The 25658-nt window shown below is 45.1% G+C and overlaps 2 protein-coding genes across 8 annotated transcripts in view; both read left to right on the top strand.

Moving 5' to 3' along the window:
* Window positions 1-25658, top strand: part of LOC146751606 (ubiquitin-conjugating enzyme E2 R2) — a 136622-nt gene that overhangs the window by 96285 nt on the left and 14679 nt on the right. For all 7 annotated transcript variants that reach the window (XR_014941330.1, XM_085533937.1, XM_085533938.1 and 4 more), the window contains one exon: window positions 648-734. Coding sequence is in view for 6 of the 7 variants with exons in the window: in XM_085533934.1 (XP_085390060.1) it covers window positions 648-734 (87 nt within the window). In the remaining variant the exon portion in view is untranslated. The remainder of the gene's footprint in view (window positions 1-647; window positions 735-25658) is intronic.
* LOC146751608 (uncharacterized) lies at window positions 20098-22926 on the top strand. The gene has a single exon (XM_085533910.1). The coding sequence runs from the start codon at window positions 20774-20776 to the stop codon at window positions 22262-22264; it is 1491 nt and encodes a 496-aa protein (XP_085390036.1). The 5' UTR covers window positions 20098-20773; the 3' UTR covers window positions 22265-22926.

The raw sequence follows: 25658 nt of genomic DNA on the forward strand, positions 1-25658 counted from the left end.
TTGCTTGAGTATCACTGGTTAAATACATGTATATATATATATATATATATAGTCATAAATATTATCCTTTATCTTAGTAAATAGTTTTATCTCAACCCATGGGTTCTACTTTCCACCCCCCCCCCCCCCCCCCCCCCCCCCCCAAATTCTCTCTCCCACCCTTCTGGGAAAGGTGGCAAGTGAACAAACAACTACGTAGTGATTCTGTTATCCAGAACACTCATGTAAAACAGGTCTTCTTACCATAGCAGACATTTTTAGCCTACTTTTGAATTCAGGAAAAAAATAATGATATCTTGAGTTCTGTCTTTTGACATCAATTCTGCCCTGTTGAACAGCAGTTGTTGGAGAGTGCTGCTTGAATTGGGACATAAGTGGTTACCATTTGGTTTGTTTTCAAGACTGACCTGGGCTGGTGAGGCTCAAATGTTTAGGTTTTTTTTTTTTTTTTTTTTTTTTTTTTATTGTTACTGTTTTGCTTATAAGAAATTGTTCAAGGATGTATTGTGGTTCTGCATGGACATTGATACATAAAATGAACTGTTTAATGGCCTTAATTGAAATAATTTTCTGCTTTTTCCCTGTAACAGTAGCTTGTTGATCTTCTTTTGTTCTGTTTCCTGACTATAATATTTTGCTTTTTCCAGGCTCACATTAAATTTCCTATTGACTACCCATATTCACCACCTACCTTCAGATTTCTAACCAAAATGTGGCATCCCAACATTTATGAGGTAAGGTTTCTTATATTAAGAAAAAATGAGATAGAAAAAGAGTTTTTCTCAGGCATGTGAGAAGGTTTTTAAGTTCCTTAACTTAAAGAAATATTGATGATACTAAATATCTCTAGCCGCAACTGAAGTGGTTAACTGTTTGTGTTAAATGTTAGCTTCATGGTTGAACAGTTAGTTAATTCCTAAAACCTGTAAGAAGTGCTGGTCTTACAAGACAAGGATGAAACCTTTCTCTTACTGACAAGTTCAGCAGGAAGCCCCAGTTGATGCCCTGTATTGTAAGTGCTGACAGTTTTAGGGGATTCTTGGATGGAGGCTGTTGGTGGGGTCTTATCCTACTGTGATACTTAAGCAACTAGTGTTTGTCAGTACATTATTACTTTTGGCATATTCCACAGAATTATGTGATGCAACAAGACAACAGGAAACAGTCTTCTATAGTAACCAGCCTATGAATGAAAGAGTTTGGACTTGGGGCACTGATTGCAAAAAGATCTGCAACTGAGCTGAAGTTCAGCTTCAGAAGTCTTGTGCAGCCTGGTCATGATTCAGAGAAGCCTGAGCAGATACCTCTGGGCTAAATGTCTGCTGACCAATTTGAAGCAGCCTTTAGTTCAGTGCATGTATGGATCATGCACAAAGGGCTGTGGGCTGTTGCATCTGTAAGTAGCTTCTGAAGGGGAATTTTTTAATTTTTTTTTTTTTAATAAATGCTCTTTAGAAAGCAGCACTCCTTAGCTTGAAAGCATTGTCTTTGATGCTAAGCACAATCTGTTTGGAGAGACAAGGTGAAGACAACAAAAAGTAGAGTGCTGGGAAGTTCTGTAGTAAAGCTTTTTAATGCACCTCAGCACTGCACAGTGCTCACTGATGGATGAGCCTAAGCTGCTGGTGGCCTCGCTGTGTTTGTGCGAAACTGCTCAGGTTAACCACCCTTGTTGCTTGGTGGGCGTAGCCTACGCTGTCCTGAATGTGGTGCAAATGAACTAGGTTGTGTTTCTTGCTGGACTTACATCAGTTGAGTGATTTTTACAGGTTATCAGCCTGGTTGAATTGAGCTGTTGTATTACAGAGCTTGTGTGTGTAGGGGCTTGAGACACTCAAACAGTGCAGGTGCAAAGACTGAGAAGTGGTGTTTCATTTTGTGGGTACAGTGTTGCAGCATCTGAGGCACAGACTCAGATGCGAACGATCCAAATCGTTTGTTACAGGTTCTAACATTCCTTATATACAGTCCCAATCTTGTAATTTTCCCACTGCCCTTTACATGTCAACAAAACATTCCACATGCACTCCTTAACTGTGCATGCAGGTGTTTATCCAGTCAGACTCATGAGTCATTCCTAGCCATGTGCCCTTCCTCCAATCAGGGTTATTATCATGCGGCCATCACTCAGCTGACTTGGCATTTGTTTTTCTCTCCTGGAGCCTTCCTTGGTTCTCAGCCTTGCTTTCTCATGCTGTCTGTCTTGCTCCGCAGCTTCTCCTCTGAATGTTCTTATATTCCTATACAACGTTGCTTCCAATCTCAGTGCAATCAGTTCAGATCTACCCAATTTTTAGAAAGCTCTATTTGAAAGTTGAAAGCCTGTTTTAGATCAAAACTTGACTTAAACTTTTAGTGGAGGCCAGTCAAATGTCTGCTTAACTTTTGAATATTTTAACTGAATGTCAGCCTGCTAGGACTGCTGCTGGAATAGTTTCAAGAGGCTAAAGGCCTTTCAAAAATATTTCTGTCACCTTGTCACAGGTCTTCTTCTACTGGTTGATGAACAGTAATTTCCTCCTCATCACTCTCTTCTTCATGCCTCTTAGTTTTTCCTTTTGCCTTTCTCGGTGCTGATCCAGACCCGGCCCCTGGATCTTCTGCTGCCTCCTCCTCTGCTTCTCCTTCTTTTCGTTCTAGACGCATGGACACCCGTTTCCATTTCTTGCCTTCCACGGGGGCAACTGATATTGCTACTGATGCCTCCTGTGACTGATCAGAGTTGACTTGGGGATTTTCTTTCTTTCTTTTTTGGCTTGAATCTCAGATCAGAAACTCTCTCTCTCGAGAATATATGATACAGAGCACGGTATGCATAAACCAATCCCCAAATAAGGTTTACCTCCTTAGATCTCTGACTCAAATACTCACTTAATTTCTCAGGGTCCCTCAGGTGTTCAAGAGTGAAATTCCACGACACTGTGTGTCTGCATGCTTCTAAGATTTTTCCTAAACCTTTCCATATTCCCTGCCAGTCAGCATTCTCTGGTTTTGGAGGAGACTTCTGCATAAAACGAATGGAAAGGAGTATATTCATTGATACTGATAACATGCACACGCATATGAGCACGAGCATGGCGAGTATGAACACTGGCTCGGTTTTCAAAAAGCATGCGGCAATCTGAGAAGACAGCCTGGAAACCGAATTGAACATCGTGGTGTTTGTAAAGTTAGCTGCTGTGAAATTAGCAATTGTGAAATTAGCCATTGTAAAATTAACTATTCCATCTGGGATGTAAGTGTCAAAATTCAGATCATCCCAAATTGCATAGAAGTACCAGGCAGGTATCTCTATCAGTGCCCTTACTTGGTAGTATAATCCATATATTCCATAACAAGAAATCACAAAATTAAGGAGGGGCCAATAAGTTCCGAAGAACATGATGGCTTTGAATCCCGTATACAGTGCTCCTAAAATAGAGCAGACTCGTACCTGGCAATAGCTGGCAGGCACTGTAAAAGTCAGAGCTAGCTAGCTGTGCTCTGAGAGAGAAATAAATCCCTTTGTTTTCTTTACAAAAGCAAGATAACAATGCTCAGAGTTTACAGCTACCCCTGAATGTTGACAGAACATCAAGGTCACGTTCTCAGTGAGCAGCTATGAAAAGATAACACTCCCCTAACTAAGCTAACGAAGCTCTCTGAGAGCAAAGAGAGATTCATTCTAAAAGCTAAAAGGCAGCAACATATGCCTGCATTCTCCACCAAAATCTGTCACAGGTTACCCAGATTTACCTGTGCCCATGACAGGGGACAGCCACCCCGTAGGGCCCCTGGCCCAGAAAGGAGGGAGAAAGGGGAATGGGAAAAAAAACAGCAGCCGCAATCTAAGGAGGAAAACTTATTTTACTAAATATGATATCAGAATACAAAATAACACAATATAATATAATATGATTGAGGCTAATAAATTGAACAAAACAGAGAGAGAGAGTCCCCAAAAACCTAGAGGCCTACTGTGAACTCTAGGCAACACGGCTGGAACGCTTCCCACTCTCTGGGAGTCCGAGAGAGAGATTCTCCAGCCTGGGAGCGAGATTATATATGTCCTCCTCCCGTGACTTATCATCATAGTATCATAGTATCATAGTCTTGTGCGGGTTGGAAGGGACCTTAGAGATCATCGAGTCCAGCCCCCAGGATTCGAGCCCCTGTGTAGCAGAGCGGCAGTTCTACCACTTGCGCCACAGGGGGGATTTGAACTCCGGGCCCCAGTGTTGCAGCAAGGCGGTGTCCTTAACCACTGCGCCACCGGGGCACACAATCTCTGGCCATGAAGTCCTCTGGGATATGTAGTTTTCTTCTGAGAGCTGAGTATTCAGGACGTTGTTATTCCACGGAACTGGAGCATGAACCTTTTAATGAGACATACTGCACATGATGTTATGATGTGGAATATTGACAGCAACATTACAAAACCATGACACTGAGAGGATCCAAAAACCCCACCTCATAAATAAATGGCTTAGAAGTTGGTGCAAACACAGGAATTTTGTGGTTTTTTTTTTTTACCATGAAGCAATTTACTCAGCACCTGGCATGATGGCTGCAAATGGAAGTAGCCTGTCTCCAAGGGGTGAGAGGATACTAGCCAAGGAACTGGTGGGACTTATTGAAAGGTCTTTAAACTAGGTATGAAGGGGGAAGGGGACAAAATGAGGGCCACTGGGGTTGAGTGGGTATTTTGAGGCTCAAAACAGAGTTTGATGGGTGAAGAGGGTAGAGCTCAAAGGGATGGAGAGGGGCAGGGGGATATTGCTTCCCTAATGTGTCTGTATACTAATGAATGCTGCATAGGAAACAAACAGGAAGAGTTGGAGAACTGTGTGCGGTCGCAAGGCCATGATCTCATTGCGATCACAGAGACATGGCGGGACAGCTCGCATGACTGGAATGTTGTCATGGAGGGCTATGTGCTTTTTAGGAAAGATCGGCTGGCAAGGCAGGGTGGTGGAGTTGCTCTTTATGTGAGAGAGCAGCTAGAATGTACTGAAATCCACCTGGGGGAGAGAGATGTAGCAGTGGAGAGCTTGTGGGTGAGAATCAAGGGGCAGGCTGGTAAGGGTGTGTACTACAGGCCCCCTGATCAGGAGGAGGAGGCTGATGAGGCCTTCCATAAGCAACTGGAAGTAGTATCACGAACCCAGGCACTGGTACTATGGGGGACTTCAGTTATCCAGATATTTGCTGGATGAGCAACATGGCCAGGCATGAGCTGTCCAGATGGTTCTTGTAATGTGTTGAAGACAACTTTCTGATGCAGGTGGTTGAGGAACCAACAAGGGGAGGGGTGTTGCTGGAGCTTATTCTCACTAACAAAGAAATACTTGTTAAGGAAGTAAAAGTAAAGGTCGGCGGCAGCTTGGGTTGTAGTGACTACGAGATGGTGGACTTCAGAATCCTGAGTGGAAGAAGCAAAGCAAAAAGTAGGATTGCTACCCTGGACTTTAGGAGATCCAACTTTGACCTCTTCTGGGACCTACTTAGAGCTATCCTGTGGGCTAGGGTGTTAGAAGGTAAGGGGGCCTGTTAGAGCTGGTCAGCATTTAAACAGCTCTTCTTCCAAGCTCAGGATCAGTGCGTCCCTTTGAGTAAGAAATCAGGAAATGGTGGCAGGAGACCTGCGTGGATGAGCAAGGAGCTCATGCGCAAACTCAAAGGGAAGAAGAAGGTCCATGAAATGTGGAAAAAAGATCTGACCACTTGGGAAGTATATAGAAGTGTTGTCAGGGCCTGCAGGGATATAACAAGGAAGGCTAAAACCCACCTGGAATTGAATCTGGCAAAAGTGAAAAAGGATAATAAAAAAGGCTTTTTTAAGTATGTTAACAGTAAAAGGAAGACTAGGGAGAATGTGGGTCCCCTACTAAGTGAAGGGGGTGTTCTGGTAATGGGGGATGATGAGAAGGCGGAGATACTGAATGCCTTCTTTGCTTCTGTCTTCAGTGGAAAAGCTCTCCTTCAGGAATCCCGGATCCTGGAGGTTAGTGAGAGGGTCTGGGGAATGGAAGACTGCCCTTCAGTCAGGGAAGAGATGGTCTGTTAGTGCCTAGGCAACACCAATGTTCATAAATCCACGGGACCCAATGGGGTGCATCCATGGGTGCTGAGGGAGCTGGCAGAGGTGATTGCTGAACCGCTCTCTATCAACTTTGAGAGGTCTTGGAGAATGGAGGAGGTGCCTGAAGACTGGAGGATAGCCAATGTCGCTCTGATCTTCAAAAAGGGCAAGGAAGATCCGGGTAATTACAGGCCAGTCAGCCTCACCTCCGTCCCTGGAAAGGTGATGGAACAGCTCGTGCTGGATGCCGTCTCCAGACAACTGGAAGAAAAGGAGGTTATCAGGAGTAGTCAGCATGGGTTCACCAAGGGGAGGTCATACTCGACCAACCTGGTAGCCTTCTATGATAATGACTGGGTTGATGGGGGGAGGGCAGTCTACCTTGATTTCAGCAAGGCATTTGATACTGTCTCCCACTACATCTGTATGGGAAATCACAGCCTGAACTTTTTATTAATCAGCTGAGGCAAGTGTTAGGTCAGCTGTGGGAGCACAGGTGAGAGTAATTTAGCTGTGCTCCCAGAAGGGGTGGAGCTCGACTCCACCTCCTCTAAGACCTCATTTAAGGGCTGATCACCACCAAGGCAACATCTCTTGGAGATTGCTCCCTGGTGGTGATTGCCTCAGTTTTTTCCATCCAAGGCATCAATATGGGTGAGTTTTCCTTTACAAGTAACCTTTTGAATATTTTCCATTATCTTTGTTACCATCTTCATATCATTCAACCTTACATTTGGTGAGCCAGCCAGGGGCCTGTGGCAGTGGCCATTATGTCTTTCCTGTGGAAGATGTACAACAGGATCAAGGGGGAGAAAGTTACTCCCTTAGGGAAGATGCTCCCTGGACGAATTCCAGGGTTTGTGGGATTACCCTATTTCCAGATTGCTGCTATCATTGAGCAGTGGGGCCCATTATGTGTGGTGGTTAATATTTCCCCGTTCTGCCTGATTGAATATTTTCAAGGTTTACATAAGGATGTACTGACCACTAAAGGAAAACAACTGGCTGCATCCACAGTGATGTGGACATTATTAACTGTCTTAAATCAGGTAGAAGCCAGGTCCAAGGGGTGGAATGTCATGATTAAATAATTTTGTATTTTTTGCTATCAGTATTCCACATCGTAACATCATATAAAGCATGAATAATTTTACTGAATCTGCAACCTAGGCCTCTCGGTTACGGGACTCATTCTCTCTCCTATTTTGCTTGATTCATTAGCCCAATTTTCAATTATATTGTATTATATTGTGTTATCCTGTATTTCGATATAGTATTTAGTAAATAAGTGTGCCTCCTTAGATTGTTGCCGCTGTTTTCTTTCCCTAATTAACTTTTTTCCCTTTCGGCCTAGGGCCCCTCCGGGGCCCACGGCCCCTGTCACGGACGCAGGTGGATTTTTAGTTCAAACCGTGACAAAATTGTTGAGAAAATAAGGTTGCTGATTGTTCACAATTATACATATGAGTGTGTATGTATGTATAAACATAATGTAATGATGTAGAATAAGGGGTGGAATGTCATGGTTTAATAATTTTGTTATTTTGCTATCAGTATTCCACATCATAACATCATATAAAGCACGAATAATTTTACTGAAACTGCAACTTACAGAAGAAGGCTACATATCCCAGAGAACATCACGGTCAGAGATGGGTCACGTGATCTAGACACTATATTATCTTACTTGCAGGCTGGACTGATGTCATTCGAGTTCTGGCATTCAGGAGAGCAGTGCATGGGAGCCTTCACCGTGTTGCCTAGATTGTACAGTAGGCCTCTCGGTTTCAGGACTCCTTTCTCTCTCCTATTTTGCTTTATTCGTTAGCTTAATTTCAATTATATTGCATTATATTGTGTTATCCTGTATTTCAATATAGTATTTAGTAAAAAAAGTGCGCCTCGTTAGATCGCTGCCGCTGTTTTCTTTTCCTAATTAACTTTTCTTTCCGGCCTAGCGGCCCCCCCGTCACAAATGCAGATAGATTTTCATTTAAACCGTGACACCATGTAAATGCAAACTGGTCTTGCAATGCTTCTCTGACTGGAATACTGAAGAATGCATTTGCTAAATCTAGGATACTATGGTATGTTTTACTTTCTCTAATTAGTGTGTCCATTAGGGAGGCAATATTGGGTACGACCGCATGAATAGGCGGTGTGACCTTATTCAGTTCTCTATAATCTACTATCATTCTCCATGTTCCATCCAGTTTTCGCACTGGCCAAACTGGGGAATTATACGGGTTTTGTGCAGGCCTTACAAAGCCCACTCTTTTTAATTCCTGCAGTGTTTTTGTTATTTCGTCCTGCCCACCCAGGAGTCTGTATTGTTTTACATTAGTAATCCAGCATGGCTTTGGCAGAAAAATAGGCTCATGTTTTGCATGACCTCTCAATATTGTCTGCATCGCCCGGATACTAATACATCTTTGTAGGAGCCTGAACTCTCCCACAGTTGTATGGAGAGCCAGACCTGTAGAGAGTGTTATTTACAGCTGGTTAGCTGAGAAAGGTCGTAAACACAGTGCAGCTAAAGAAGTAGCCATACCACCTGCAAGGACAGCAAGAACAACAGGATGCCCTGGGATGGTGAGAAACTAGCCATGGTTTTGTGAACTCAGCAAGGGAGTAACTTTCAGGATGATAACAACAAGTTGCAAAGATACTTGGGGATGGTATGTAATTGGGAACCAATGATGAGCTCCGCTTCTGCAATATGTATGAGCTAATTATCCGTATTATAAATGTACACACAGCCAAGGAATAAACGAGATTAGCTGATCGTATGTCAATGACAGGTGTGGTCGTTTGCTTTTCTCCCGCCGTTCTACAACAAGACCCCACAAGATATCTATCCCCAATATATATTCTTGAACTGGGTCAGTGGATACCATATATACCCGTGATGGGAGATGCCCAACCCCCACTTTTAACTAGGTTTGAGTGACCGGAATGGTCTGTCCCCCAAAACCTGCAATCATCACTCTTTCACCTCTAAATTTCATCAGATTTCCGTATATTATAGATGTCTCTGCCCCAGTATCAACTAGGGCCATAACCTTCTGGATACTCTTACGGGACCAATATATGGTTAATTCTACATAGGGCCTCCGGTCCCATCTGGAGGCCCTAGGGGGACTGGTGTCCCTTGTCACACCATGAATTCAGCCAGACTCACATCTTTTATCTGAGATGTTTCAGGCATTGTGGTTCAGGTTACTTGAGGCAGCTTTTTCTTCCTATTAGGGACAACAAAATCCTCCAAATTCCAAGCTATCGTCAGCCACCATTTGTAATTCTTACCCCCGGTTTTCTGGGGTAATTTTGGAATTTTTGTTCATCCTTCAGCTGTGGAAACAGCTGTGGAAACAGCTGAAGGATAATATGGTTGGGCTGGCCATCAATTTTTGCAAACCGAACACCTGACCGTAGAAGATTGTTAAACATTTGTTTCCTAGATACTCTTCTTGGTCCTGACCGACGGATTCATGGGGCCGACCTTCTAGTTTTAATAACCAGCAATACCTCAGCCTCCTCTACCACCCGTACATTATGCTTTGCTCGCAGGCATTCTGTTTCTCCCAAATCAGGAACTAACTGGGCCGCCTGCTGAACTGCTGCTTCTGCCGCTACTAGTGGGTGGGGTGGCTTGTTGTAGAATTAAGTCCCTCATTCCTGCCGTAAATCTCTGTCATGGTTTAAATGAAAATCTACCTGTGTCTGTGATGGGGGGGGGGGGGGGGCACTAGGCCGAAAAGAACAACAGCAGCAACAATCTAAGGAGGCACACTTATTTACTAAATACTATATCGAAATACAGGATAACACAATATAATATAATTGAAATTAAGCTAACGAATCAAGCAAAATAGGAGAGAGAATGAGTCCCAAAACTGAGAGACCTACTGTAAAACTCTAGGCAAAACGGTGAAGGCTCCCACACACTCCCCTGAACGCCAGAACTCGAAAGACGTCAGTCTGTTCTGCGACAGAGTTAATATAGAGTCCAGGTCCCGTGACCTATCGTGTTGTTCCCTGGGAGATGTAGTCTTCTTCTGTAAGTTGCAGATTCAGTAAAATTATTCATGCTTTATATGATGTTATGATGTGGAATACTGATAGCAAAAATTACAAAATTATTAAACCATGACATTCCACCCCTTATTCTACATCATTACATTATGTTTATACATACATACACACTCATATGTATAATTGTGAATAATCAGCAACCTTATTTTTCTCAACAATTTATATTTATTCCATACAAATCCCTAAGTTGAGAACAAAACTCTATAAGCTAACCTACTATTTATTAATTTTGAGAAAATGGCAAAACTGCCAGAAAAAGGAAAACACGTCAGCGGTGGAGGAGAAAGGCAGTGCTAGTAGGGCGTCCCCCACATCAAGGTGCACTCATCCTTTCCCAGCCACCACAGCAGTTTTCCCTTTGACTTATACTTCTTTCCATGTGTGTTCTACACATGCATGGCCAGTGCACGATATAGAGTCCAGATGGAAAAACTTGCTTACAAAAATGCCCAATTAAGGTATATAGGAAGAAGTGTTTCCTTAACATTAATCCACTCTATCTTAAGTCCTGTACCTAATTGAACTATCTTGCACCTAATTGAAATATTGTCTGAGACTCTACCTATATATCTACAGGAAAATCATTGGCTGCACTCCCCCAACATCAAATTCCCTTGTGGTACACATTGGACATTCCCATTTTTGTCCATCACCCACCACGTGCACCCAGGTCCCTGAGCAAAAACAGTACCCCGGAGAGGTTTGCCCTTTCCAGATGCTGGAAGGACCCAAACTGTTTTTCCCAACACGCTCTTTATGTGTACTACAGGAACCCTATCTCCCTCCACGGTACGTAGGGAGCTGGATTGGTTAGGACCACTACGATTACTAGATCCTCGAGTGTTGACCAACCAGGTGGCTTCTGCTAAATGGTTCTCCCGATTTTTATACGTTCCGCCACCCATTGCTTTCAACATAGTTTTCAACAACCCATTGAATCATTCAATCTTACCAGAAGCTGGTGCATGATAGGGAATATGGTGAATCCACTCAATGCCATGATTTTTGGCCCAAGTGGTTACAAGAGAATTTTAGAAATGAGTCCCATTATCTGATTCAATTCTTTCCGGAGTGCCAGGCCGCCACAGGATTTGCTTCTCCAGCCCTAATATGGTGTTTCGGGCGGTAGCATGGGGTACTGCGTATGTTTCGAGCCACCCAGTGGTTGCCTCCACCATGGTGAGTACATAACGCTTACCATTGCGAGATTGTGGCAAGGTGATATAATCAACCTGCCATGCCTCTCCATATTTATACTTTTGCCATTGCCCTTCCCCCCAAAAAGGTTTCATCCTCTTGGCTTGTTTAATTGTGGCGCATGTTTCACAGTCATGAATAACCTGAGCAATAGCGTCCATAGTTAAGTCCACCCCTCGGTCTCTGGCCCACTTATATGTTGCATCCCTTCCTTGATGACCTGAAGTCTCGTGGGCCCACCGAGCTAGGAATAATTCACCATTGTTCTGCCAGTCCAAGTCTATTTGAGCCACCTCAAGTTTGGCAGCTCGATCAACCTGATGGTTATTTTTATGTTCTTCAGTAGCCTTACTTTTAGGCACATGAGCATCTACATGGCGCACCTTTACAACAATGTTCCTTATTCGGGCAGCAATGTCTTTCCACAGTTCAGCAGCCCAAACAGGTTTCCCCCTTCGTTGCCAGCTGTTATATTCCCACTGCTGCAACCACCCCCATAAGGCATTTGCCACCATCCATGAATCAGTATAAAGATGAAGCATTGACTACCTCTCCCATTCAGCTACATCTGAAGCCAGCTGAACAGCCTTTACCTCTGCAAATTGACTTGATTCTCCTTTACCTTCAGTGGCCTCTGCAACTTGTCGTGTGGGGCTCCATACAGCAGCTTTCCATCTGCGATGCTTCCCTACAATACGACATGATCCGTCTGTGAATAGGGCAAATTTCTTTTCGTTTTCTGGTAGCTCATTGTATGGTGGTGCCTCTTTAGCACGTGATACCTCTTCTGTAGGTGGTGTTTCAAATTTTTTACGCTCAGGCCAGTCCATGATCACTTCTAGAATTCTAGGACGGCTGAGTTTTCCCATTCGAGCTCTTTGTGTAATTAATGAAATCCACTTACTTCAAGTGGCATCAGTAGCATGATGGGTGGAAGGAACCTGTCCTTTAAACATCCAGTTTATTACTGGCAAGCGAGGTGCTAGAAGAAGCTGAACCTCTGTCCCAACTACTTCAGAAGCAGCCCGAACCCCCTCATACACGGCTAAGATCTCCTTCTCAGTTGGAGTGTAGCGTTCCTCAGACCCTTTATATGCTCGAGTCCAAAATCCCAGGGGTCAGCCTCGGGTCTCTCCTGAGGCTCTTTGCCACAAACTCCAGGTGGGACCTTTCTCTCCAGCAGCAGTGTAGAGGATGTTCTTCACATCCTGTCCCGTCCGTACCGGCCCCAAGGCCACGGCACGGGCTATTTCTTGTTTTATCTGCTCAAAAGCCTGCTGCTGCTCAGGACCCCATGAGAAATTATTCTTCTTCCGTGTTACCTGATAGAGGGGGCACACTATGTGGCTGTAGTTTGGGACATGCATTCTCCAAAAGCCCACTACTCCCAGAAAAGACTGGGTCTCTGTCTTGTTGGTGGGCAGAGACATAGCAGTGATTTTGTCAATAACATCTGCTGGGATGTGTCGACGCCCATCTTTCCATTTTATACCTAAGAACTGGATTTCCTAGGCAGGCCCCTTCACCTTGCTGCGCTTAATGGCAAAACCAGCTTGCAAAAGAATTTGGATCATCTGTTTCCCTTTCTTGGAAACCTCTGCTGCTGTATGGCCCCACACTACAATATCATCAATATCCTTCAAGTGTCTGGGAGCATTACCCTGTTCCATGACAGCTTGGATCAACCCATGGCAAATTGTTGGGCTGTGCTTCCACACTTTAGGTAACGGTTCCAGGTATACTGAAGACCTCTCCAGGTAAAAGCAAACTGTGGCCTACATTTTGCAGCCAATGGGATGGAAAAGAAGGCATTAGCAATGTCAATGGTGGCATACCACCTAGCTTCTTTTGACTCCAATTCATACTGGAGTTCTAGCATGTCTGGTACAGCAGTACTCAATGGAGGTGTGACTTCATTCAGGCCACGGTAATCTACCATCAGCCTCCATTCTCCACTGGCTTTATGCACTGGCCATATGGGGCTGTTAAAAGGCGAGTGAGTTTTGCTAATCCTTCCCTGATTCTCTAATTGGCGAATTAGCTTGTGAATGGGGAGCCATGAGTCCCTATTGGTGCGGTACTGCCGTCTGTGAACCACTTTGGTGGCAATTGGTACCTCTTGGTCTTTTACCTGGAGCAACCCCACAGCAGAAGGATCATCTGACAGACCAGGTAAAGCTGACAGCTGCTTAACACCGTTTGTGTTAACAGCAGCTATCCCAAAGGCCCATCGATACCCCTTGGGATCCTTAAAATATCCCATCCTAAGGTAATCAATACCCAAAATACATGGAGCCTCTGGACCAGTCACAATAGGGTGTTTTTGCCAGTTTTTACCAGTGAGGCTTATTTCAGCCTCCAACATAGTCAATTCTTGGGAACCCCCAGTCACCCCATGGATATATATTGGTTGTGTCCCTTGGTAACTTGAGGGCATTAGGGTGCATTGTGCACCAGTGTCCACCAAGGCTTTATATTTCTGTGGTTGAGATGTGCCAGGCCACCTAATCCACACAGTCCAGTATACTCTATTGTCCCTTTCCCCTACCTGGCTGGGGGCATGGCCCCTCTATTTGTTACCTCGATGACTTGCAGCAACTGGAACCTTCCCCCTTTTGGAAGAGTTCACCTTGGTGGTTGTTTTGCATTGTAATTCTTTCGATCGTGCCTGAAGTGCAGAAGTGGATGAATTACACCACTTCTCCATATCCTCCCAATGAATACAAAAGAAATACAAGAAGGCAAGACATGTAGTCTTATTGTTGTCATTTGCCTGAATACGAGGACGTCTCTTCTTTATGGTTGAGATTTTCGATGATATGGGCTGGGAGGAACTCACGTTGTTTAGCTTCCTCAATACGCGATCGTAGGAATTCTGGTCTCCATCATCTGGTACCACCATGGATTCATCTACCTCAGGCACGTTAGTCAATTTATCAATAATATCACCCTCCATTTTGTCTAACGTTTCCACTATTCTGACAATGGCTGATGTATACAGATTAACTTTTGTAGCGCTTATAAATAATTCAAGTTCCTGAAGTATACCAATTAGTTCTTTCACAAGGGATTTCCTTGCCCCTTTGCCATATACTAATGCAAGTGCACTGGCATGCTTTTCTGGAGCAGCCTTTGTAAAGTCACGCCGCATTTGTTGTGGAACACAGACTGTCTCAGGTTCATGTAATTGGTGTGGGTCATTACGGATGAAGTGGGAGCTGTATAGCATTTCCACCAGAGCACTTTCTCTCGAAAAATTGGATACCTTTCTCTATATCAGTCCGTTTCTTTTTCTCAGGCTCTAAGTCCTGCTGAAAGGGGAATCTATCTTTTACCGCTATCAACATCTGCTTCCAGAGTGTAGGACTGATCTTGGCATGTGCCTATACCTCTGTCCACACGTGAGTCTTTGGAAATGCCACCCAGTTGGCGAGCTTCATTGCCATCGAGCCACATACTGCTGGCCCCATTGTCCCAACATCGAAGTAACCAAGTGACCATATGTTCTCTTGGTTGACGTGTGAAATCCTTTCTTAGATCCCGAATTTCACTCAGTTTTAAAGATAGATCAATAATGGTTGTAATACTTTGCTCGCCTTTTTCTTTATCAAGAGTCCCAGGTGTTGATGGTGGCAACTGTGTTGAAGTGGCCACCCCATTTAGAGTTTTGGAGCCAAGAAATTCTTGTAAGGAAAAACTAGGTTTTGGCTCCTCCTCTTCTTCTTCTTCTATTTCCTCCAGTTCACCCTCTCTTTTTTTCCTCCCTTCTGATTCCCCCTGCTCTTCTGACTCCCCCTGCTCTTCTGATTCCCTCTGCGTTTTCTCTAAATGAGTTGAAACTCGTTTTGTTTTTTATCCTCTTACAGGGGCAACCAACATTGTATCTGGTGCCCCTGGTGGTTGGTCAAATTGGAATACATTCAGTTCACCCCAGAGGGCACATAGCTCAGATCAGAGAGTGTTCTGATCGAACTGGACGGCGCGGAACTCAGTCTGGAGGCTGTCGTACTTCCACTGGAGGGTGTCACGCTTGGATCGGAGGGTGTTGCCCTCGAACTGGAGGACGTTATTCTTAGACTGGAGGGCGTTGTTCTCAGTCTCGAGAGTGTTGTGCTCTTACTGGAGAGTGTTGAGCTCGGTCCGGAGGGCGTCGCGCTCAGACTGGAGGGCGTCATACTTGGACTGGAGAGTATCGTGCTCGGACCTGAGGGCATTGTGCTCTGACTGGAGTGTGTTGTGCTCGGACTTAAACTGGACGGTATCGTACTTGGACTGGAAGGTGTCGCACTCGGATTGGAAGGTGTTGTGCTTGGGCTGAAGGGTGTCGCGCTCAGACTGGAGGGCGTCGTACTTGGACTGGAGAGTGTCATGCTCGGACCGGAGGGCATCAAGTTTGGATTGCAGGGTTTCTTTCTCATCAAGTAGACTCTCATTCTCAGCCCTGATACTCTCTCAACCTCAAAATCTTCTCTCTCAGGAATGGTATTGAATAAGGCCTGATAAGCATTAGCTAGGCCCCAAATCATTTGTGCCTCCTGAGATCTGCCTGAGCCACAACATTCCTGTCTCAAATATGCGGTCAAACTCTTGGGATTCTTCAAGTGTTCAGGAGTAAAGCTCCATGACACTGAAGATGTCTGTCTTTTGAGAATCTCTCCAAAACCTCTCCACCTTTCCTGCCACTCAGAATTCTCTGGTTCTGGGGAAGACTTCCTCTGGATGTTATAAATCCAGATACTGAGTGAAATTATTACAATAACTGACAGTAAGTTCAGGGAGATTGAGAGTGTGGTCCACTGATCATTCAAAAACTGCATAAAGAATGCATAAGTAAGCATTGCTAACCATGTCTTCAATCGATTATATAAATCTATAGCTCCCAAGGTCCAGTATGTTTGGAGCATCTCAAAACAGGAACTAATGACAAGCAGTCCCATATAAAACAATTTTACTAGAGAAAACTTTTTTTTTTTTCTTCAATAGAGAGGGAATAAAAAGTAAAAAAAAGGGTATTGGCAGTCCGCCTGGACTTTCAAGGTCAAGCTCGCAGGTGCAGAAACGCAAACTGAAGATAGCTCCTTAACAGGAAAAAAAACTTGTAGCTCTATTAAAAGCTACAAGAGCAACAGAAGAAAACACAGAAAAACAGCAGCTCAAATTGCCCACATTCTCCACCAAAATCTGTCAAGGTTTAAATGAAAATCTATCTGTGTACATGACGGGGGGGCCGCTAGGCTGAAAAGAAAAGTTAATTAGGAAAAGAAAACAGCGGCAGCGATCTAAAGAGGCACACTTATTTACTAAATACTATACTGAAATACAGGATAACACAATATAATACAATATAATTGAAAACTGAGCTAACAAATTGTCATGGTTTTGTAATTTTGTAATTTTGCTATCAGTATTCCACATCATAACATCATGTAAAGTATGGATACTTCTATTGAATGTGCAGTCCACAGAAGAAGACTACATATCCCAGAGAACAACAGGGTTAATGATAAGTCACGGGACCAGGACGCTGTATAATCTCGTTCCCAGGCTGGAGTGCCCTCCTTCTTCTCTCGAACTTCTCGGAGAGTGGGAAGCATTCCAGCCGTGTCGCCTAGAGTTCACAGTAGGCCTCTCGGATTTCGGGGACTCTCTCTCTCTCTGTTTCGTTCGATTTGTTAGCCTCAATTATATTATATTGTGTTATCTTGTATTTTGGTATCATATTTAGTAAAATAAGTTTTTCCTCCTTAGGTTGTCGCTGTTTTATCCCACTCCCTTTTTCCCCCTCTTTTCCGGGCCCCGGGGGGGGCCCACGGGGTGGCTTCCCCTGTCACGGGCATAGGTAAATCTAAGTAACCCGTGACACAAATCAAGCAAAATAGGAGAGAGAATCAGTCCCGTAACCGAGAGGCCTACTGTGAAATCTAGGTGAAACGGCAAAGGCTTCCACACACTCCCCTGAACGCCAGAACTCGAAAGAGGTCAGTCTAGTCTGCGACCGAGTTAATATAGAGTCCAGGTCCTGTGACCTATCGTGTTGTTCTCTGGGAGATGTAGTCTTCTTCTGTAAGTTGCAGATTCAGTAAAATTATTCATGCTTTATATGACGTTATGATGTTGAATACCGATAGCAAAGTTACAAATTTATTAAACCATGACACATGGGAAGGCAGGCAGTGAACTTTTCAGGTCCTACCGCAAGGGTATGTGCATTCTTCCACCTATTGTCATAATTTAGTGGCGCGTGACCTGGCTTATTGGGAAAAGCCAGATAATGTCAATTTATATCATTATATTGACGATCTCTTGTTAACATCTGACTCGTTAGTGGCAGTGGGACAAGCAGCAGATTTGTTGACAGCTTCTTTGCAGAAAAGAGGGTGGGCTATAAACCCACGGAAGGTGCAAGGTCCAGGGTTATCTGCGAAATTCCTGGGAGTAGTTTGGTCTGGAGAAAACTAAGTACTACCCGTTGCGGTGGTAGATAAGGTCCAGGCGTTTCCAGTCCCTACGACATCAAAGCAGCTGCAAGAATTCTTGGGTCTATTGGGGTATTGGCGCTCCTTTATACCTCATTTAGCGCAGCTACTGGGACCATTGTATAAACTCACTAAGAAGGGTCAATCATGGGACTGGGGGAAGGTGGAACAGGACGCTTTCCAGCAGGCAAAAATGGCAGTTAAACAAGCTCAGGCATTGGGTTTATTTAATCGTATTCTCCCTGCTGAATTAGATGTTCATGTCACTCAAGATGTGTAGAGAGTGTTATTTACAGCTTGTTAGCTGAGAAGGGTTGTAAACACAGTGCAGCTAAACAAGCAGCCATACCACCTGCAAGGACAGCAAGAACAGCAGGATGCCCTGTGATGGTGAGAAACTAGCCATGGTTTTGTGAACTCAGCAAGGGAGTAACTTTCAGGATGATAACAACAAGCTGCAAAGATACTTGGGGATGGTATGTAATTGGGAACCAATGATGAGCTCCGCTTTTGCAATATGTATGAGCTAATTATCCGTATTATAAATGTACACGCAGCCAAGGAATAAACGAGATTAGCTGATCATATGTCAATGACAGGTGTGGTTGTTTGCTTTTCTCCCGCTGTTCTACAACAAAGATGGTTTTGGCTGGGGCCTGTGGCAACGCCAGAGTTCAAGCATTAGAGCCGATAACCCAAACAGCAGAAGTCATAGTTAAAACTACGTTACCTATCCAGGGGTGGGTGAGGGATTTGACCCACCTTCCTAAGACAGGGGTGGCCGAAGCACAAATGTTAGCATGATGGGTCGTCTATCTGAGCCAGCGAAGTAGTCTGTCTTCATCTCCACTTAAAGAAGAACTACAGAAACTCCTAGGCCCAGTGACATATCACAGTGATGCACCAAAAGAACCGATGGCCACTCCACCGCAAAAGAGTCCTGTTCAGGAAGGAAGGTATCCTATTCCTGAAGATGCCTGGTACACGGATGGATCCAGCAAAGGCAAACTGAGCAAGTGGCGAGCGATAGCATACCATCCCTCTATTGAGACAATCTGGTTTGATGAGGGGGATGGTCAGAGAAGCCAATGGGCAGGATTTTGATCTGTGTGGATAGTTATAACAAAGGAACCTGGTGATAGTATTCCGAATATTTGTACAGATAGTTGGGTTGTGTATCGGGGGCTCACTTTGTGTATTACGCAGTGGGCTACCCCGGAATGGACTTTCCATGCCTGACCAATCGGGGGTAAAGACATGTGGTTAGACATATGGAATGTAGTCAAACACAGGACAGTACGTGTCTATCATGTCTCTGGTCATCAACCCCTGCGATCACCAGGAAATGATGAGGCTGACACACTGGCCCGAATTCAATGGATTGAGAACTCACAATCTGAAAATATTGCCTATTGGTTACATCAGAAACTATGGCATGCTGGACAAATATAATGTGGGCAGCCGCTAAAGCATGGGGGCTGCCTGTACAACTATCTGATATCGTTCAAGCATGTCAGCGTTGCGATGCTTGCTCAAAGATGTGACCGAGACCGTTGCCTGAAACAACATCCCACATTGCTAGAGAATACAGTCCTCTTCAAAGACGGCAGGTTGATTACATTGGGCCCCTCCCTTGGTCTGAGGGGGTGAGATATGCCCTGACCTGCGTTGATACCATAAGTGGGCTGCTGCAAGCCTATCCATTGCCAAAAGCAAATCAGGCATATACCATCAAGGCACTTACTAAATTAATTTCTGCCTATGGGACACTTCAAGTTATAGAGAGTGACCAAGGGACTCATTTTACTGGTTCAACAATACAGCGCTTGGCAGAAGAAAACAACATTGAATGGCAATTCCACCTACCATATAACCCAACAGGGGCAGGCCTTATTGAATGTTACACTGGTATCCTTAAGGCTGCCCTGAAGACAGACTCCCAGTCCCTGCAGGGGTGGACAGAAAGGCTATATGAAACCCTGCGTGACATAAATGAAAGACCTTGAGATGGCAGACCCAGTGCCCTAAAAATGCTACATACTATATGGGCCTCCCCTCTTAGGATCTAAATTACGGGTACGAACAAACAGGTGCAACCCCAGGTTGGTAATGAAAACAACTTTCTGCTCCCTGCCCCTGAGAATTTAGAACCGGGAACCCATAAGATAAATTGGCCCTGAAAGGTGCAGGTAGGACCCAAGTGGTGTGGCCTACGTGCACCTTGGGGGAGATTATTGGAGGTGGGATGTTCAGTAACCCCCTTGGTGATAGGTACATGGCCTACTGACATTGTGGTCAATACTCCGATCTTTATCGCCAAAGGGACCCTGTATGGGAGATTGGTAATCACAGTGTGAACCACTGATTAATCAGCTGAGGCAAGTTGGGGTCAGCTGTGGGAGCACAGGTGAAAGTTATGTAGCTGTGCTCCCTGGAGGGGTGGAGTTCGACTCCACCTCCTCTGAGACCTCATTTAAGTGCTGACCCTCACTGAGGTAGCATCTCTTGGAGATCGCTTGCTGGTGAAGATTGCCTCAGCTCCTAGCGTCATCACTGGTGAGTTCCCTTTTCTTCCTTATACCTTCTGTACTTCTGCTATTATCCTTGTAGTTGCCATTCTTGTTAACACCTGTATAGTTACTACCAATACATTTGGCGAGCCAGCCAGGAGCCACTGACTTGGTATCTAGAAATATAAAAGGAAAAAAAAAAAAAGTCCTTTGTGTGGAATATCTTTAATTGGTACAAGGGGGAGAAGACCACCCCCTTAGGGACATGCCTCCCTGGACAAATTCCAGGTTTTGAGGCATCCCCATATTACCAACTAGCGACAATTATTGAACAATGGGGCCCTTTAAGAGTACCAAATAACACGGACGCCTATTGTCTAACTGATTACTTTCTGGGACTACAAAAAGATATTTTAATTACAAAAGAAAAGCGAATGGCTGCATCTATGGCAGCCTGGCCATTACTAAATGCCTTAAATCAGGCAGAGATAAAATCAAACAATATTGTACATGAAAATGAATTGTTAACGGCCCGTATTGAAAAACTGGAGGGTGAGATCAATCTATTGACAGGGAAAAAAAGGACATTTTCTTCCTCCAACCCTCAAATTAGATACATTTCATTTAATGACTATCAGGATCCTGAAGAAATGGATCAAAATAAGATCACTAAATCTGATCTAGAGGAGCCGCCTAAGACGGACTCACTAGAAGTCCGTCCAGTAGTAACTCAAAAAACAAAGAAAATTCAAGATCGACCAGCAGGGGTGCCCCCCGAACAATGGCCCCCCGCCGAATCTTATTTACATGTGACAGCCCGTTCATACACGCCTACTGAACTCATGGACCTAGTGCAACGATTTAGGCAAAGGCCAAGGGAAAGTGTTCCGGCTTGGTTATTACGGTTATGGGATTCGGGGGCAGAAAGTGTACTGGTTAGTGGCCCCGAAGTATCTAAGTTGGCCACAATAACAATACATCCTGCCCTTAGGCAGAGACTGTATGCTGGGACTCAGTTCCCTGAAGAAAATCATTCAATTGTAGACTGGCTAATGGCTGCTTGCCGCATGGTGTGGCCAAATAAAACTGACATGCCAGTAAACACAGGGATGTGGTCTTCTATGGAAGACCTTCAAAATTATATACGCGAATTAGGTATGAGAGAGGCTATCTACGAAGACACATTTGATAGCCCTGATATGGTTAAATTTTCTGCAGGAATGAGGGACCTAATTACAGAATTACAGAATCACAGAATTACCCGGGTTGGAAGGGACCTCAAGGATCATGTAGTTCCAACCCCCCTGCCTAGCAGGGCCACCAAACATACACCTTTACTAGATCAGGTTGCCCAGGGCCCCGTCCAACCTGGTCTTGAACACCTCCAAGGACGGGGCATCCACAACCTCACTGGGCAGCCTGTTCCAGGACCTAACCACTCTTCTAGTAAAGAACTTTCCCCTAACATCCAACCTAAATCTTCCCTCCTTCAACTTAAAACCATTTCCCCTAGTCCTGCTATTATCAGCCCTTTCGAAGAGTTTACTCCCTTCCTGGGAGTAAGTTCCCTTCAGGTATTGAAAGGCTGCAATGAGGTCACCCCGCAACCTTCTCTTCTCCAGGCTGAACAAACCCAACTCCCTCAGCCTGTCCTCATAGGGGAGGTGCTCCAGCCCCCTGATCATCTTTGTGGCCCTCCTCTGGACCCTTTCCAAAGTCTCCATATCTTTTTTGTACTGAGGGCTCCACACCTGGACACAGTACTCCAGATGGGGCCTCACAAGAGCAGAGTAGAGAGGGACGATCACCTCCCTATCCCTGCTGACCACCCCTCTCCTGATGGAGCCCAGGATCCCATTTGCCTTCCGGGCTGCCAGAGCGCACTGCTGGCTCATGTTAAGTTTCTCATCTATCAGGACCCCTAGGTCTTTTTCTGCCGAGCTGCTCTCAAGGACAACTCCTCCCAGCCTGTACAGGTGCCTGGGGTTCTTCCGGCCCAAGTGCAAAACCTTGCACTTTGCCGTGTTGAACCTCATTAGGTTCACCCGAGCCCAGCTTTCCAGCCTGTCAAGGTCCCTCTGAATGGCATCCGTTCCCTCCACCGTATCGACTGCACCACTCAGCTTGGTGTCATCAGCAAACTTGCTGAGGGTGCAATTTTACAGCAAGCTCCCTCGCATATGTATGGAACATTGGTTTCCATACTCAATCCATTAGTATCCGCAGAAGCAGCAGTCCAACAAGCTGCCCAATTGGTGGCGGACCTCGGGGAAACTGAGTGTTTACAAACTAAGCGCAATATCAGGGTGATTGAGGATGCCGAGGCTTTTCCAATAGTGCGAGCCAGAAGATCGGCCCCGCGAACCCCTCGGGCAGGACCTGTTAGAGTATCCCGGAAACAAATGTTCAATGATCTGCTCCGGGCAGGCGTTCAGTTTTCAAAAATTGATGGTCAGCCCAATCAGGTTCTCCTTCAGTTGTGGAAGCAACTGAAGGATGAACAAAAATTTCAGAATAAACCCAAAAGGCCAGGGATAAGACTTATAGAGCGGCGACCAACAACAACATGGAATTTAGAAGACTTTATAGTTCCAAATAGGAAAAAGAAGCCACCTCAGGTGCCTCGGGTTACGATACCAGAGGTATCACAGGTAAAAGACTTGAATCTGGCTCAGTTCATGGCGTGACGAGGGATGTCAGTCCCCCTAGGGCCTCTAGACGGGACCGGAGGCCCTATGTGGAACTGACGATATACTGGTCCTGAAAGAATGTACAGAAGGTTATGGCCCTAGTTGATACCGGGGCAGAGACATCTATAATATATGGAGACCCAACCAAATTCAAAGGTAATAGAGTGATGATTGGAGGTTTTGGGGGACAAACCATTCCGGTCACCCAAACCTGGGTAAAATTGGGGGTCGGGCGCCTTCCACCACGGGAGTACAAGGTATCCATTGCTCCAATTCCAGAGTATATATTAGGAATTGATATCCTGTGGGGTCTGGCTCTCCATACAACAGTGGGAGAGTTCCGGTTGCGGCAGAGATGCATTAGTATCCGGGCAATCCAGACAATATTGAGAGGCCATGCAAAACATGAGCCTATTTGTTTGCCGAAGCCACGCCGGATTACTAATGTAAAACAGTACAGACTCCCGGGTGGGCAGGATGAAATAACAAAAACGGTGCAGGAATTAGAAAAAGTGGGTATTATAAGGCCTGCACATAGCCCATACAACTCCCCAATATGGCCAGTGCGAAAACCGGATGGAACATGGAGGATGACAGTAGACTATAGGGAATTGAACAAGGTCACGCCACCTGTTCATGCGGCTGTACCCAATATTGCCTCCCTAATGGACTCACTAAGCAGGGAAATCAAAACATATCACTGTGTCTTAGATTTGGCGAATGCATTCTTCAGTATTCCAATCAGTGAAGAATCGCAAGATCAGTTTGCATTTACATGGGAAGGGAGGCAATGGACTTTCCAGGTCCTACCCCAAGGGTACGTGCATTCGCCCACCTTTTGTCATAATTTAGTGGCACGTGATCTGGCTAAGTGGGAAAAGCCAAATAATGTCAATTTATATCATTATATTGATGACCTCCTGTTAACATCCGATTCATTAGAGGCGGTGAGACAAGCAGCAGATTTGTTGACAGCTTATCTGCAGAAAAGAGGGTGGGCTATAAACCCACAGAAGGTGCAAGGTCCAGGGTTATCTGTAAAATTCCTGGGAGTAATTTGGTCCGGGAAAACCAAAGTACTACCCAGTGCGGTAGTAGATAAAGTCCAAGCGTTTCCAGTCCCTACAACATCAAAACAGTTGCAAGAATTCTTGGGTATATTGGGGTATTGGCGCTCCTTTATACCTCATTTAGCTCAGCTATTGAGGCCATTGTATAAGCTTACAAAGAAGGGTCAATCATGGAATTGGGGAAAGGTAGAACAGGATGCTTTCCAACAGGCAAAACTGGCAGTTAAACAAGCTCAGGCATTGGGTATATTTGATCCGACCCTCCCAGCTGAACTAGATGTTCATGTTAGATGGTTTTGGCTGGGGCCTGTGGCAACGTCAGAGTTCTGTTCGAACCCCCATTGGATTCTGGTCTCAGGTTTGGCACGGAGCAGAAGAAAGATACAGCATGATTGAGAAACAGTTATTGGCTGCCTATTCGGCGTTACAAGCAGTAGAGCCGATAACACAAACAGCAGAGGTCATAGTTAAGACTTCATTACCAATCCAGTGGTGGGTGAGAGGTTTGACTCACCTTCCTAAGACAGGGGTGGCCCAAGCACAAACGGTGGCACGATGGGTCGCCTATCTAAGACAGAGAAGCAGTCTTTCTTCATCTCCACTTAAAGAAGAACTACAGAAGATCCTAGGCCCAGTGACGTATCACAGTGATACATCAAAAGAACCGATGGTTGCTCCACCAGAGAAGAGTCCCGTTCAGGAAGGAAGATATCCTATTCCTGAAGATGCCTGGTATACGGATGGGTCTAGCAGAGGCAACCCGAGCAAGTGGCGAGCAATAGCATACCATCCCTCTACTGAGACCATCTGGTTTGATGAGGGGGATGGTCAGAGCAGCCAATGGGCAGAATTGCGAGCCGTGTGGATGGTCATAACTAAAGAACCTGGTGACGGCGTCCTGAACATCTGTACAGATAGTTGGACTGTGTACCGGGGGCTCACTCTGTGGATTACGCAGTGGGCTACCCAGGAATGGACTATCCACGCCCGACCGATTTGGGGTAAAGACATGTGGGTAGACATTTGGAATACGGTCAAACACAGGACAGTATGTGTCTACCATGTCTCTGGTCATCAACCCTTGCAGTCACCAGGAAATGATGAAGCTGACACACTGGCCCGAATCCGATGGATTGAGAATTCACAATCTGAAAATATTGCCCGTTGGTTACATCAGAAGCTACGACATGCTGGACAGAAGATAATGTGGGCAGCCGCTAAAGCATGGGGGCTGCCTGTACAACTATCTGATATCGTCCAAGCATGTCAGGATTGCGATGCTTGCTCAAAGATGAGACCGAGACCGTTGCCTGAAACAACATCCCACATTGCTAGAGGATATAGTCCTCTTCAGAGATGGCAGGTCGACTACATTGGGCCCCTCCCTCAGTCTGAGGGGGCGAGATATGCCCTGACCTGCGTTGACACTGTAAGTGGACTGCTGCAAGCCTATCCTTTACCAAAGGCAAATCAAGCATACACAATTAAGGCACTTACTAAACTGATGTCTGCATACGGGACACCTCAAGTTATCGAGAGTGACCAAGGGACTCATTTTA

Source organism: Coturnix japonica, unplaced genomic scaffold, assembly GCF_054131305.1.
Source record: "Coturnix japonica strain WE unplaced genomic scaffold, WE-NBRP24 Scf071, whole genome shotgun sequence".
Classification (NCBI taxonomy): Eukaryota; Metazoa; Chordata; class Aves; order Galliformes; family Phasianidae; genus Coturnix; species Coturnix japonica.

Coding starts and splice junctions, on each gene's coding strand:
- LOC146751608 (XM_085533910.1), top strand. CDS start 20,774: ATGGCTGCATCTATGGCAGCCTGGCCATTACTAAATGCCTTAAATCAG.